This window comes from Gavia stellata, chromosome 30 (assembly GCF_030936135.1).
Source record: "Gavia stellata isolate bGavSte3 chromosome 30, bGavSte3.hap2, whole genome shotgun sequence".
Taxonomy (NCBI): domain Eukaryota; kingdom Metazoa; phylum Chordata; class Aves; order Gaviiformes; family Gaviidae; genus Gavia; species Gavia stellata.
Window position 1 is genome coordinate 429,305 of NC_082623.1, and position 15,938 is coordinate 445,242.

Genomic DNA, 15,938 nt, shown 5'->3' on the forward strand with positions numbered 1-15,938 from the left:
ACCCCAGATAACTCTCCTACCTCTTTTATCCTGAGATAATGCAGGTATCAATTAGGAAACTCTTTCGCCAGAAGGAAAAGCACATTCAGAAGAAGGGGAGCCATGAAAACCATCTCCCAGTCTGTGCTTCAGCTATGCAGCATCTTACTGTGGCATGGCCACAGCCAGAGGGGTGACTTCATGGGTGCACTTTGCAGACACCCAAACCTGGGCCCTTCTTTCTCTGCCCCATTCATTTTCTCCAGGCATGGCTGAAGGGGAGGCAGAAGGAGGAACGCACTGCCTCTGATGGGAGTCCAGATCCGCCTAAAGCCCAGTGGTCAGCTGTCTTTCTTCACTGTGAGAGACCCATGTCTCTGGGCATGTTGCTCCCAGCAAACAGCTCGTTGTGAGCTCCTCACTCCCTTCTCCCCAGCTGCACCCTGACTTTCCAGTTGCAGCTGGGTTTAGCAGCCAGCACAGACACACAGAGTCCTTTATCTGGGGTTATATTTCAGCGTCCCAAAGTCTGGAGCCCTTGAAGTGCTGGTTGGGTACTCCTGCCTCCTGCCTCCCTATTTATACTCCTCTGCTCTGCCAGAGCCAGCTTTGCCTTCCCCTGCCCTGCTATCTCACAAAAACATTGTTACAAAATAAGCACAGGTCCTGGAGCTATGAACAGGTCTTTATTTGTTGAGGTTTCTTTTTTTTTTTTTTCCCCCCTTTCTTCCCTTTGAATGAAATTCCTGCCAGCTCTAAGAGAGAGAGAGAGGGAAAGAGTAGAAAGTTTAACTCCTCCCATTGGAGTGTCTCACGCCCCTGCCCAGCCCTTGAAACCCAATAACCAAGATCATTCAACAATGCCTTCCCTTCCCTGGCTGCATCCTTACCACACTCCGACCTGCAGGAGATACCCTGCCTGCTGCATGCGAGGCAGCAGGATCGCTCCCCTCCATCCAGCTGAGTCCCAGGGTCGGAGCGAGCCGGCGGCATCTCGCACAGTCCCGGCGGCTGCAGCCAAGGCGAGGATGGACAAGCTGGTCTTCTGGGGCATTCTTCTGGCCTCCTCTGCCCGCTTCCAGGCGGTGCCTGCGGAGCAAGGTGCTGCGCCCTCATGCCCACCCCAGTGCCACTGCGAAGAGGATGGCATCATGCTCTCGGTGGATTGCTCCGAGCTGGGGCTTTCAGAGGTCCCTGACAACCTGAGCCCTCTAACAGCTTACCTGTAAGTACAGCCCTTGCTGTTTCTTTTGCAATGCTTTCTCCGGACCCCTTCAGCAGCAGCAGCTTTCCTCCAGCCTGGAAGTTTGTGCCACATTTTCCTGAAATTAAATTTCCTCTGGAAATTAGAAACAAAACAAAATAACAACAAAGGCAGCTATTACTCCAGAACCTGCCAAGCTAAGCCAGCTCCCCCTCCTCCCTGCGCCCCTCTGCAAACGCTGTTTATATTGCGATGTTATGCATGCTTTGCTTCTTGATTACAGTGGATCAGAGGAGCTGATTTGCTGGGCAGATTCTGATTGTCTGAGACCATAATGGAGTATTTATACTGAGCCATTAGTGCAAACTGCTCTAGGATCCTTCTGTCAAACATTTCAATAGCTGTGATAACTCATGGCTTTTGGGGCTTTGGGTTGAGCTGGCCACCAGCAGTGTCCAAGTTGCCTCTTTAAAATGAATATTAAAGTCTTATAAGAGGTGTGGGGGCTTTGGTAGGTTGTTTGGATTTTTTTAGTTTGAAAATTCTTAATTGTCTGAATGTTTCCCATCCTTTCTGGTATTAATACCTCAAAGGGTTAAACTACCACAGGGACTGGTGGCTTGGTTTCTAGCCCCAGAGGTGGTCTCAGTGGTGCCCTCTGACTAGTGATGACTGAGGATGTCCCCAGGGTGAGCAAGGGACTCTGTGGAAGGATCTCAGGGTTTGACCAGGAGAGGAGACACCTCTCTCAGGGATACAAGTTGGCCCTGGCATGCACTGGGGAAGATGCTTGGTCTGTTTATTCGCAGAAAGTGCTGCAGCCACCAACTTCAGCTGTGCAGCAGATAGGCTGGTAAGGACCTTGGCTTTCCCAGCTACGGATGCAGCTAAGGCGCTGCCAAGGGAAGCCGTGTGTACCACAGTCATTGAGGACAACTGGTAGCCCCCAGGCAGTGCTGGGGACGTTCATTTTGTGCTCATTGTGCTGAGAGGAGGCTTGTGTCCAGGGGTGGCATACAGACTGTGTTACTGGTTTTCTGGCATTCCTGGATTGTCCTGAGATGCAGTTACTCAACTGTTAAAGCTAAGCACCCTAACCCACTCAGGAAGGGCTTTGCAAAGCCAGGTTGAAGCTGCCACAGCTGGATAAGAGCTTCTCTGCTCATCCTGCTTGCCTGAGGAGCACATTGCTTTGTCTTGTGCCAACCATTGGATGGCCAGAGCTGTATTGGGTCAGCTGAGAAAGAAATATGACAGCAAAGAATGATTTTCACTGGAGAGCATGGAAGATGAGTGAAATGTGTAATGCAAGCTGTATTTGCCTGGGAGAGGGAACCACAGAGCACTTGTCACATGAGGTGTGTCCTGTATAGAGCTATCCCCCCTGCACACACACTGGGGCTAAGTTTGGAGCCAGCTGCCTATGAGTGAAAAGTCACTAGAGCTCTTGAGCATGTCTTGATGGAGGTGACTAAAAACATGGGGACTCTAAGTGTGGGAGGCTGCAGAGCTTTGCAGCACTGATGTTACTGCGAGGACAAGTGGCAGCCCTGTCAGGCACCCACTCCACCTTTGTAGTCATCACGAGATGGGGCACCCCTGGCTGCAACTCCGCAGAAAGCATGCTGCCCCTCGTCTCTGCAGAGTTGTCCCTTGGGCTGGGAGCTGCAGAGAGCTCCACTGCATGAACCAAGGGACATCTGGATGTTAAATGGTTCTCACTGGCGCATTTACCCTGACCATGGCGGTCGGAGCAGGGACACAGAGCCCTGGGCTACGGATCCCTTCAGCAGGGACCCCAGCAGGCGGGTGCTTAAAGATGCTCTTGGCCTGGTGCGGCAGGTGACTCCATGGCTGCTTCTGGCAGAGGCCTGGATTTCACTGGGACTCGCTCTTCGGGACAGCCCTGCAGCAGCCGCCGCTTCGGGAGCGTGTCCAGCCCTCGGACGCGGCCCCGCGCTCTCCCGTGGGCCGCTCCGCCAGACGGCCGCGCTCGCACGGTGGCGCCCACGACAGCCGTTTGCCGGAGCCGCACCGGCAACGCCGCCTCCCCGGCGCGTCAGGCTGCGGGAAAAGGCAGGCTGGAGGGACCCTCCGGGGGAGAAACCCGTGGGGTCGATCCAGGGGGGTGTTGGAGGGTGCCGAGTTTTCCTCCTCCCCTTAGGGCTGGACCTATCTGGGGAAAAACAGCACTTGTGCTGCCTCTCCGTTAAACACTGCCAGTGGATTGACAGATAGATGTAACAGAGGTAGGAAGGCAGGATGAACTGGGAATTACTGGAGGAGAACTGGAGAGCTGGGTTTTCTCCCTGTTTCTGTCACTACCTTGGGCTACCTGCAGCAAGTCATGTAAGGTTAGTTTCTCAGTTATAAGGTGTGCAGTCAGGGCTGTTTTTTCAAAGCAAATCAGCATAAATTTTGTAGAAAGTATGGGCATTCGAGAGAGATCTAAGCTCTTCATGTAAATCCAGGCTTTAAATACACGTTCAGATATGTAAAGTAATGCCTAGATTTTTCTGGAGAGCTGCAAGTGCTGAAAAGCAAGCCCTGTAATGGCAACGAGGAGCATGGAGCTGAAGGGCAGTTGCTCCCAAAACTTTCCAGCTCCTTTGCTCCATGCCCTGTCTTCTAAGCAAATTACTGGTACTCCTTTCTGTAAAGAGCAGGACTCCCTCAGGTGCAAAATAAAGGATCCTTGTAATAACCTCTGATTAGACATTGCCTTACCACTAATGAGCTCGCATTCATGCCCCATCCTGACAATGCTGTGCCTTCGCCGTGCCTGTCTCTCTCCAAGAACCCTGTCCTTGCTCACTCTCCCACCTCCCTGAACTTGAACCTGATCCCACCCATCCAAAACCAAGCTTTGCCAATAGAGGCACCATTGGTCAGCTTGCAGTGGTGGCCATGGAGATGAGGGAGAAGCAAATCACCTCTTCCCAGGGGTGCCTCTCCAGTAAGCACTTAGACACGCTGGTGTCTTGCTGGCAGCCGTGGAGAGAGCCCAGGCAGCCAGCTCAGCTGGGGGTTGTCCATGTTAGGTGACAGGTCCCTGCTGTCTGCATTGCTGCTGCAGGCAGCCTGAACTCAATCAGGGCTCGTGCTGACTCTAACAGCCCATTTCTCCGGAGCAGCACAGACCATCCTGCCTGGCTCATCACACGGGGGCTCGCAAAGAGCTTCTTAGTGTGTGACGTATTTGCAGGGGTGAACTGTGTCTTAGCCTGGCCTTAGAGTCCAGCCATGAAACAATGAAGGTCAGCACACCCTCCCCTATTCAGCTATGTCCAGACACCCTAGGGCTTGTACCAACCTAAAAGAGCTGAGCTATTCAGAGAGTAGATTTAACCTTTAGCTGTTATGCTAGTAAGTCCTGACAGCAGTGTGTCAAATATCACGTCTCTCTCTTCCACAGCCAGCACCATATGTAGGAGAGTTGCTTTTGGGGCTGGCAACAGAGATGGGCTGGAGCTGATAAAAAGGAACAAAGATGAACAAAATCAGGAGGAAGTGTTTGGCAAAAGAATAGAAGAAATAAAAGCTGAAAGAAAAAGAATAGAAGGAGGAAAAGAGGAAAAAGTTGTAAAAGACAGAACAGGAAAAATAAGAACAGGAAGACTGGGAGAAGTGGTTGGACTTGATGATCTTAAGGGTCTTTTCCAACCTAAATGATTCTGTGATTCTGTGGTGGGTGCTCTCTGCAGAGGACAGCAGCAAGCTGAGAGTGCAGAGGAGACTGGAGCTGTAAAGTGGAAGGTTCCTGTGCAGCAGAGAGGAGACTGCACAAAGGGGCATGGAGGAGGATGGGAAAATGGGAAGAGCTGCTTGGTACTAAGAGTATTAGCTTAGCTTCAATCCCTGGCACCACTGCAAACCCTGCGTGTGACCTGGTTGAGCAACCCCACCTCAGATTCCCTGGGGTATGGAAGTGCCACACTGCATGGGCTGGGGGAGTTCAGTCCCCGGCTGTCCCCATGCCCGTCACCCACTGCCCGAGCACTGGGAACAGGGCTGTGGTTGGATGCAGGTACTCGGTGCAGCCCTCTGCCCCAGGATGGCATCCTGACCCCCCTCTGCCCTCCTGCATCTGGCTACCAGCCCCTGGCAAGGGGGACTGGAGGCAATGGTGGGGGGTGAAGGGATACTCTCAATTTGCTGAGGCTGCTCCTGTTTCACCAAAAAAAATGTCAGCATGTTGCTGGTGCCTGCCAGGTCCCTCCTAGGGACAGAGTGGCTTGTCCAGCCATAGCTGGCAGGAAATAGGAGGCTCAAAGAAATGGGGTGCCTGTACTCAGCAGAGGACACCCTCAGTAGTACCCACAGATGGAAAGGTGGCAGCAGGAGCATCACGGTCACACATTCAGGTCAGCTGGCCAGACAGCACACATACGTCCTGGCCAACCTGCACATGTATGGGTTGGAAATTACACACCTTGCAGTGCCTTATCCCCAGCCTGCACTAAGGGGACACAGGGAGGAACTGAAAGGGTTGCCCAGGATTATAAAATATCTTAGGCAAGAAAACAGCTCTGGAGGTCTCTGATCCTCACTCCTGCTCAAAACAGGTCCAGCTTGTGAGGTTGGTCAGGACCTTGTCCAGCAGGGTTTTGAGTATCTCTAAGATTCCCTCACCCTTTTCCCATTTTTGACCATCCTCTTGGGAAATGTTTTTCTTAATATCTAATTGCAGTTTCCCATGTTGCAGCTTGTGCCCATTACCTCTCATCCTTCCCTTGCACAATTCCAAGAAGAGTTTGGCTCTGTCTTCTCTACACCCTCCCAGTCGGTAGTTAGTCGGTAGTACCCACAGCACCATGGAGGGGTCAGGCTCTACCCCTGCTCTGTGCCCCATCCCCAGAAGCATTGGTGACCGCTGTGTCCATGTCCAAAGCCCTGCGCACACCTTGCAGTGAAGCCAGGCAGCCGCTGCACAGCTCACTGCATGCAATGCTGTTGCTCTGTCCTGGAAAGCCAGCAAGACCTGGGGCACAAGACAGGTGATGTGGTTGCTGGGCTGTTGCTGTCACAGCAGGATTTGGGGGAAGAAAGAGCAGCAGAGAGTCTGGCTGCTCCTGGATATCACCAGCCATCTCAGGAGGCTGCCCAGACAGGAAGCTTCTCATTCCCCACACTGCTTCCATTGAGGTGAATGGGATCAGGAGCTCTCAGAGCTGTTCTCGCCTTGCAGAGACATTTTGAGCCATTGCCTGGAATTTAGCATCCCACTGGGAGTCTGGGAGCCCCACATCACCACATCTCCTCTGAGCTACCCTCTGGGATCAGGTGCCACATGGACCTGTGACAGGGATCAGGTGCCACACGGACCTGTGACAGGGATCTGCAGGACGCAGGGATGCTCTGACATGAAGCCAGGCAGATACTTCCCTGGTCACACAATGCTGCAGGGAAAGAGTGAGTGGAAGATGCCTCTTCTTGATATTTGCATTTTCTAAGCACCCACAAAACTCTGGGTAGGTGAGGCAGCAGGGTTTGAAGGCTGAACACAGAGCCACAGCTGATGCCTGGAGCAAGACAAGCAGCAATGCTGAATGCAGCTCCCCTCAGCCCAAAACCCTCCAAACTGTCTTCCCCGGAGTCTGCCCCTCTGCAGCCCGTACCTTGGGAAAAAGGAGGACAGCCCCCACCACAGCCCCCCTAAGATAGGAAGCACCCCAAGAGCTGCCAGAGGAGCTGGGGCACCAGGAGAAGGCCAGGACTGGTGACTGACCCATAGGAGCCTGGGCAGGCATTGCAGCTCTGGGGAGGGGTGTTGTGGTTGAAGGGGTGGCTGGGCTTGCAGGGGGCTGTCGAGGAGATGGGATCTCCTGCAGGGATGACAGGGACCTCTGTGTGCCTTTGGGTATTGGGTGACAGTCACACACCCTGAGGAGACAGAGGGAGCAGCCAAAAATGCAGAGAGCACAAAATCCAAATGCAAGGTCTAAATTAAGTCCTTTCTGGGGGGCACCTCTGCTCTTGCCCCAGGTAATTTTGCAAAAAGCAGTGAGTCACCATTCTGTGGCTGATGCTTCCCCAGTGCCAGGGCCTATCCACAGCCTCTTCCTCATGCCACGGTCGCCACAGGAGCCCCAACGTTGCACCAGGACCCATCCAAACACACCATAAAGGTGCAGACTCACCCCAAATAGCCCCCAGACCCTTCCACTTCTCAAGTCACGATAGAGCACAGGATTTCCAAAGCCATCCCCAGGTCCTGGTGACCAGACTGGTGCACTAAGGGCTGGCTCTCTGCTTGATCTTCTTCCGTGCTGGAAGACTAATGGGAAATGCCACTCCTGTCTCATTCAGCCAGAAGTACAAACTTGGTCATAGGAAGTTCCTTCTAAACATGAGGAGGAACTTCTTTACTTTGAGGGTGGCAGAGCACTGGAACAAGCTGCCCAGAGAGGTTGTGGAGTCTCCTTCTCTGGAGATATTCAAAACTCGCCTGGATGCATTCCTGTGCAATCTGTTCTGGGTGACCCTGCTCTGGCGGGGGGTTGGACTAGATCATCTCCAGAGGTCCCTTCCAACCCCTGTCATTCTGTGATTCTGTGAAGTCCACAGTCTTGCCCTTAGAAGTGCCCGGCATGCCTGGAGAACAGCAGCCATAATAGGAGCAAGGGGAAATGTTTATGAGCTTGGGGTCCCAGATGCAGGAGATAAGGCTCGTGAGAGGCATTAGAACAGCTGGGCTCTGACACACTCTGCAGTGGTTTCATGGGTTTGTGTTCACTGTTTAACAGCTTTGAGTCACTTTTTTTTTCACCCCTAAAATATCAGAGATAACGAGAGTTTCCCATATTCAGGGATTTGGTTTCCTCCAAAGGGGGCCTACAAAAACCATCCGCAGAACCTGCTGTCTCCATACAGCCACTCCACAAGGACACAGGCATGTTCTGCATCCTTATTGCATCCTTGCCAGCAGGATTTCAAGGGGGCTTTAAGGTCAGACTACCTGGGTTCAACTCCAATTACCTAGCACCCCAATTACCACCTCACGGTCTCCTGTGGCTGACGGTGGCTTTTTGCTGGCATGTTGCAATGAAGATCCCATGGGCAAGGGCCTTCCAGCATTAATGAATGCTGACACCTTGGGATACCCAAGCAGGCTGGGCCAAACCAAGATCTGCCCGACTCCCAGGTATCAGGGAGAGCTGCTGGTAATGAGTCCAACACTGACTCTGGCTGGTGTTTCCCTTCTGGAGAAGGCGGATGAAAGCTAACCAGAAGCAGTGTAACTCCTGCCCCTGTGCTCCCCAGCCTGCAATGAGGAGAAAACCAAACTGAGCAGATTTGCGATCAGGCACACTTTGGAAGTGGCTTGTGAGAGAAACTGAAAAGCAACCTGGAAAAGCCACAGCTACTGAGCATGTACTTCCAAATGGCCTTTTGTATCCCCTAGGCATCGTGTAACTCTCACCCCAGCCAACAGCTGAAATTTCCCGGTCCCTTGGCCCACGGCAGTGCTCAGAACACTGCTGGTTTAGCAGTCAGAGAGCAGAGGACCTTCATCCCTGCATTACTGTCATGATGCTGCAGGTGCTGCATGGTGGTGTGCCTGGGCTTGAGGATCAGGGCAGAGCAGCGGGAACACGCTGAACCCCCCAGCGAGCAGGAAAAGTAGTGGTGAGGGAGCCAGTGTCCCAGGGAACAGTGTCCCTGCCAGAATTGCAGGACCATTAATAGTGAGGTCAGTCTTAGAGCTGCCTGAAGAGCACATTTGGTGGGATGATTTTCCAAGCAATACCTCATGTCATTGAAAAGGAAAAGCTTAATGAAAATGGATCCATGTTCATGGGACTGTGAATGGGAGAAATGTAGCAACAAGTTGAATCAAGAGAGATTATTCAATGTTTTCACTTCATGGTGGCTTTTAAAAAAAAAAGTTTCCATTTACATATTTTCACCTGCTGGTGTTACATTTACCTGTAGGCGATTTAATATTCACATTGCAGGACTCCAAAACTATCAAAGCAAAGCATCTTGTTGTTTCTAAAACACAATATATTGATTTTTTTTGTTCTATACTAAATATTGACATGTTGGCTCTTTGCTCTGGGTTCAACGGAAAGGAAACATTGAAGTCTCTGAATTTCCAATGAGGTGAAACTTTCAGGTTCATGACAGCTCTTCCTTTCTCCTCCTGCCTCATCATCTGCCAGCCCCCTTCTCTGCCATAAGCTCTGCTCCTGTTTACCTCTTGATATCATGAGCTAGAAATGCTTTGAGTCCAGCAGCGTTTTGCTTTACTTGGCGGCTGCTATCCCAATGTGGGTACTGTTGGAATTCACAGGATGCTGTGCTCTCCAGAGAGCAGCTGGTCCACGAGCAAGGGTTGCAGCCCCCAAAAGCTTCCAGCTATGACAGGAGGTGCTGCAGGTGATGAGGCGGAGGGCTGTGGCTTTAGTACCACAGGTCATGGCTGAGATGTTCCCAAGATTTCAGTTCAAAAGGAAAGAGGCCTCTTTTGCAGGGCTGTTCGGAAGTGGAAGCAGGGTGTCTGGGGTGCTGGATGTGAGCAGATGTCCACTTCTTGGTGGGGCACTGTCTGAGTAGGGCTGCAGGAGGTGAGATGCAGGATCTGGCCCATCCCAAAGTCAACAACTGGTGCCCAGGTCTCTCTGCAGGAGAGGGAGCAGCCAGACCTTCACTGCACTTGCTTCACAGCTGGCAGCGAGCACTGCGTTCCCTGGCAAGAGGCAAGAAGGGAGCAGGTGTACGGATGAGGAGCGCGGGGGTAAGGCAGCACAGCAGAGTGGTTAGAGCAAATGTGCACGGATGGGGCTGTGCTCCGGGGTTGATAGCTGCATGTGACTGCCAGCAAGCCTCCTTCCTCCTTCTTCACTCTCCAAACTGCGACCAGGGCAGCTTGGTTGGGACTGGAGGTGCCCAGTCCCTCCTGCTCATGCTTTGAGGGATGCTCGGCTCATGGTCCCATCCATTGGTGTGAGCGAGGCTGGGTGGCAGCAGGCACGCCATGTCCACATGCTCCCTTCCAGCTGGCACTGCCATGCAGGGAGCCTGGGCAGGAGGGAGCTGCTGCTCACCCGCCACATGCTCTGGACTTCAGCCCCAGCAGGCTGGTCCTCGCTCACATCCGATCCCACTTTGCCTCTCCGCCATGCCTGAGAGCACCGGCCACAGCAGAGCCCGGCTTTCTGCAACGTTGTGCACTTCCACTGCAAATGCCTTCCTCCATCCTCCCCCCTCTCCTCCCTGCCCGCCCCCCAGGCTAAGTAATATGCCACAGCCTCCCCTCTCTCCCTCCCTTCCTTGAAGAATAAGCTCATAAATCTGCCTAGGGCAATGAAAACACTGAGCTCATGGCCCTTAGATCTGTGCGGGAGGAGCTCTAGCTGGCGATTAAAGGAGTTTAGGGTTTTCTTTGAAAAGCTCTTTGATTCTGGCAGAGGTTCTGGTGCCAAAAGGCAGCAATGGAGCAGCAAATGCCTCTCCCCCTCTGCACCTGCCTGGGTCAGGGAGCAGCAGGAGGGTGGAGGAGGGAAAGGGAAGCGCAGCGCTTCCCAGCTCACTGCAGTGGGGGCTGAGGGAACCCCATCACCCCCACTCAGGGTGGGAGGACCCTCTGCCAACATCAGGGCAGTGGGTGCTGCTGCCTTTGAGCCCAGACACTTCAGACGGGGTGCCAAAATACCTCCATTGCTGTGGAACAAGGTGCTCCTCCAGGTCTTTCTTTGGAGCAGCTAGGCTGGGTCTCAGTGAGCCAGCCGCCCATGGGACAGACGGATGCTCATCCTCTTGGCTGCTCTGAGACAGCTCAGAAGGCATCCGAATGGGCCAGGTTCCTTGGGGACCCTGAAATGGGAACATGAGCCACCTTCAAGTACCACAGGGAAATAGCTCTGGGTGCGGAAAGGGGTGCCAAGGGCAGCCCACTGCTGAGCTTCCCACAGGCAGCACAGGGTCCTGCCTGGGTGCCAGGGACCCAGGAGAGGCTGTGGGGAGCCAGAAAAGAGCTGGGGCCAGGACAGGGATCACCACTGCAGTGCTCTGAAAAGCGGTGGGAAGGGATAAGGGAGGACTGTCAGGGCTGGGAGGAGTCTGAGGTCTTGGAGAACGATTTGAGTTTGGTAGGAGCTGAAGAGAGATCAGAAACAGCCTTCACGAAGAAGAGCAGGACCAAGCACCAACACCTAGCATTGCAGCCAAGTCAAAACAGAGCCAGGCTCCAGCCCGAGCGGAGGCAGGAGCTGTGCCAGTGGTGGGGAGCAAAGGGCAGACACAGTGAAGCTCAGGTGATGCCTCCAGTCTTGCAGGGATGTATCAAGGATCCAGGAAGGGGTGGTGCAAAACCTTTCCCAGATCCACCAGCACAAGCTTTGCTGACAGTGATGAAGGAGGGCAGCTCTCCAGTCTCCTTCCCTCTATGGAATGACAGAGGAGTCTCTCACAGTATCAGCAGTTCTCTGTCTCCATTTGCCTTGTTTGCAGTCCTTCCTGTAGCTGTTTAAAACTCTTTGAAGGATTTGGAAATGAAAAGCAGCCCCCACAGGAGTGGAGCGAGTCAGACACACCTGTAAGGGTAGGATCTGCTCAAGGGACCTGCTGTCTCTTCTTGTGAGCAGCCACAGGTCCCACTAGAAAGAGACCCCGGGGAGACAGGATAGTTCCCACCACTGAACATCCCCATGGGGCACCAATTAGGGACATTCCCCTCTGTTCAAAGGGAAGGTGAAGCCCAAGCACCACACGTCATCCCATCAGGGGATGCCCCTCACACGCGTTGAAAAATTTTGTAATGTGACACTGAGCCCTGCAGACCACCAACCCCTGGGACATTCCCCCTGCCCAGTGCCACCTCCCAGCACCGGCAGTGCCTTGTGCATAGGGCACCAAGTTGAGTCAAGGCCACAGTGCCTGCTGGCAGTGTGACGGTGTGGGCAAGCACCAGGGATCTCAGGGACCTGCAGGGTCACCTTCCCGAGGAGGTTATCTGGTGTACGGATGACTCTGGGTGTAATTGCATCTTGCAACTTCAAGAGAATTCCCAATTCTGAGCATTTCTTAACCTTAGTAAAGCAAATTTTCATTTTTGCGTGCATGAAACCAGCAGGAAAGGCATTTGCACCTTTAGACAGAAATTCATCTTCTGTCTTTCCCAGAGAACACGAGAAGAAATTCTGGTTGCAGGGAACAATCTCTGTAATTTTGCTTTACCCCTCTTTCTGCAGCTGCACACCTGGCAGTGTCCTCACTGACTTCCCAGCACCTGGGAACTGAGAAAGTCAATATCTGTGTGAGCATTTTGTTGGCTTCCCAGGCAGCACTCTGAGTCAGTCTGACTATGGACATGAAAACAGTTCTGCTGCTGCTGCTCAGTCAGCATCTCCCAAGGGAAGAGTCACATAGCTGCACTGTAAGGCTTTCTTCTCCCTGTACACAGGGGCATGGGGGTTGTCAGATATTGTCCCAAACTGTTGGCCCAGATACTGTCCCAAGGCTCTGTCCCAAGACTGGGAGGTCACCTGCCTGAGCAGCGTGTGCCCCAAGTACCAAAGGACAGAGAAATACCTTTAGGGTCAGGTGTGTTGTATTTGCAGAACCAAAGGTATCACGACCAAGACAGGACCTTGATTATAGGTGCAGGTAAAACTTTCATTGTTGCACTAATTTCCTGTGGCAATGAGTTCCACAGATTCATGAGGTGCACAGAGCGGTTCTACATGTTCTGTATCTGGCAACAGCATGCAGGGCTTTACTGAGCACAGGAGCAGCCTTGCTGTACTTGCTGTCTTTAACTTCTCTTCAGCTCAGGGCCAAAACAGCAGGTTCTTGTGCTGCAGGTTGTGTTTGCAGCTGCAGTCCTGCACAGGGAAGTGCCTCTCAGTTAAGGTATTGTTGTGCTTTCATGTGGTGTAAGACAGCACAAGATTTATTAGTGACAAAAGTATGAATGCTGGAAGCCTTGATTTATTGAAGAAGGGGGAGAGGAAGCGTATTGCAGCCCATGCTGGTTAGTGAGGTGTGTCTGAGATGAGCTGTGAAAACTGCCCTGCTCCTCCATGGGGTGCTCTGGCTCAGCTGGTGATACCATGAGGGAGACCCACTCCTTTTCCAGGGGACGACTTTCCACCAACCATCTTGCAGATGCTTTGAGGAAAGGGCTTCTCCTAGATGGAGGGACACAAAGGTTCAGACTTTTGGGAATAGGCAGGTGCCCCATTAGCTTTGGCTCCCTTTTATGGTGGAGGTGGGAGATACAGAGGACTGGAGTGCAGCACGAGAAACGTGGACTGTTTTCTAGCTCTGTCCCAGCATTATGGCTTACCCCAAACAAGTCCTCTCCTTTTCCTGTGCCTCAGTCTCCCTATCTTTAAAGCACTACTAATAAACCCTTCTCTAATGCGCTATGAGATCAACTGATTAAAACAGTGCTATAGAAGAGTTGGAGACTCTCAGCACTTTTCAGCCACATGTCTGGACCTCTCAAGCTAAAATACCTTTTAAAAGTTTATTAAAAAATTCTTGAGCTTTACATTCGTTCAGCCACAATACGAAGAAAAGCAACACTAAAGTCTCAGATTTGTAGCCTGCCTTTCATGTCCACTGACCTCATCACTCCTTGCTTACGGATGCAGCCACAAGTCAGTGCAGCTACTGAAATACTCCTCTGGAGCCGCATCCAGCAGCTGTTTAAAAGCTCGTGGGCAGCACTGGCGAACTCCATAGAGGAAGTGAACTCAGCTGGTAAACTGCAGCTGGGCCAGAGCTTCTGTAAACCCCAATTCTTTAATCTAATCTGTTTTCCATGGGAAGCGACCTTGCTTTCAGCATACTTCTTCCTGAACGTATGGGGGTAAATAACAGCTATTTCAGCTCTTTGGCTAAACCAAAAAAGGAGGGGAAAGATTGGCTTGGGTTAAACAAATAGATTTTTTTTCGGGTTTCCCATGCAATTAAAATTAACCCAAAACAAAACAAAACATGTTTGCTCTGGGTATCCCTGAAACATTTTGCTTTGACCCAAAAAAGAATAGTTTCATTTTTGAGTTACTTGAAAATCTTTAAACCCTTTTAAAAAAAAGATCTTACAATGACATGTTCCACCATCTCCCCCCCCTTCTTTTTGCAGTGGAGCATAATTTTTTCTGAGAATTTACTTTTGACCAAAATGCTGTGGATTCTGCCTGACCTGGAAAGTGACCCAGCTGAGCTTGTGCCATCACTTGTTTTTTCTTTCAGCACTGTTTCCATCTTTTCACCTCCCACTGTACAGGCACATGGGTCTCATGGGAGCATCATCCTCATCCCAGGGCTGCGCTGACTTTCCAGGGAGACTAGAGAGTGGCTGGAAGAGGGGAGGAAAAAATCCACGAAGGCTCCTTTCAGCTTCAGAGAGCTCCTCTGGCACTTCTGACTACCTCTGGCTACTGCCAAGGCACCTTCGAAACACCTTTGAAACGTCTCCAGCATGTTGGGCACCGTGAATGGGCTGGAGGGGAAATCCACATTCCCTTTGAAGTCTGGATACTTGAGCAGTCTTAGAATTATAGGGCTGTAATATACAGGAATGTGTGGGGCTGTAATTGTGACTTAGATCCTTGGATGAAAGGTGCTATGTACATACAAAAGGTATTATTATTATTGCTATTATTATTGCTATTATTATTACTATTATTATTATTATAGGGCTGCAATATGTGGATTGGAGATGAAAGTAGCACCAAGAGATCCTGAAATACAAGATGTGTCTTAAGGAAATTTCAGCTTGGAATTAGGTTTTGTCTACATGGGGGAAGCAGGGCCGGCTGGCTGCCCTGCACCGACAACTCTGGGCTTTTGTGGAAGAAGTCCTGTATGCAGGCATGATTCCCAAATCCAGGTTGCTCTGATGACTCTCAGAAGGGTGTCTCCAGGAGGAGCTATTCCAGAGCAGCTTTTGCAGAAAAAATGACATCAGACATTTTCACCATTCTTTCTGAGATACTCTGATTGCTGCCAGGCAAACTGTAGCCATCACAAAATAAGTCCCTGGCACTTGAGCCATCCGGTATGAGAAGTACAGGAACTGGTGACTCTTAGCAGGGCTTAGAGGCTGGGGTGGAAACTGGAGCAAACTCCCAGTGTCACTGAGCAGCAAAGAGAGCTCATGTGCGCGTTGATCCTCCTGCACTCCAGCAGAGACAGGGCCAGTTCCAGCATCCTGAGCTCATCGACTTCTTTCCAGCCATCAATCACATCTCCCCCTGAGCAGCCTGGGAGCAGAGCACGAAGGAAGGCAGGGATCAGCTTTGATCCTTCATAGGGTCTGTGGCTCTGCACAGCCTTTGCCATCAGCCTCAAGTTGTTTCTCCTGCCCTGTTCTGCACTCACATCTCATTAGCAAGGGGGGACTTAAGTGAAGCCAGGCGCTGAAGTGGGACTCCCCACGACTGCACCCGTGGTGATTTTCTCCTGTGTCACAGGCTCTGCAAAGCATCAGGTTTCACCCTGGCGTGCAGCTCCAGCTGCCTCTCCTGAGCAAGGTGGGGGGAGAATTTAATCTGCTCTGATTTCTATCAGCTTTGAAAGCCCAACCAAAATCAGCTTGAGTTTTTCCTCTGACTTCAAAGATTTTGGGAAAAGGCTGTGGCTCTCCTGCTTCAGGGGCTATCACCTATGAGAGCGCAGAGGCAGGTCTGCACTCAGCCGGTCTTGCTGAATAGCCGAATCAGAGGCATGGGAGGCAGGTGGAAGTGGGAAGGACTGTTTTGCTGGAACTGGACCCCTTCCTGAAGGAGGCTTTCTCCTT

General features: G+C 51.8%; 1 protein-coding gene across 1 annotated transcript in view; it reads left to right on the forward strand.

Moving 5' to 3' along the window:
- The first annotated feature begins 839 nt into the window (after nt 1-839).
- The window catches only part of LGR6 (leucine rich repeat containing G protein-coupled receptor 6), a 148,202-nt gene continuing 133,103 nt past the window's right edge, over nt 840-15,938 (forward strand). The window contains exon 1 of the mRNA XM_059831199.1: nt 840-1,204. Within this exon, the coding sequence (XP_059687182.1) occupies nt 840-1,204 (365 nt within the window). The remainder of the gene's footprint in view (nt 1,205-15,938) is intronic.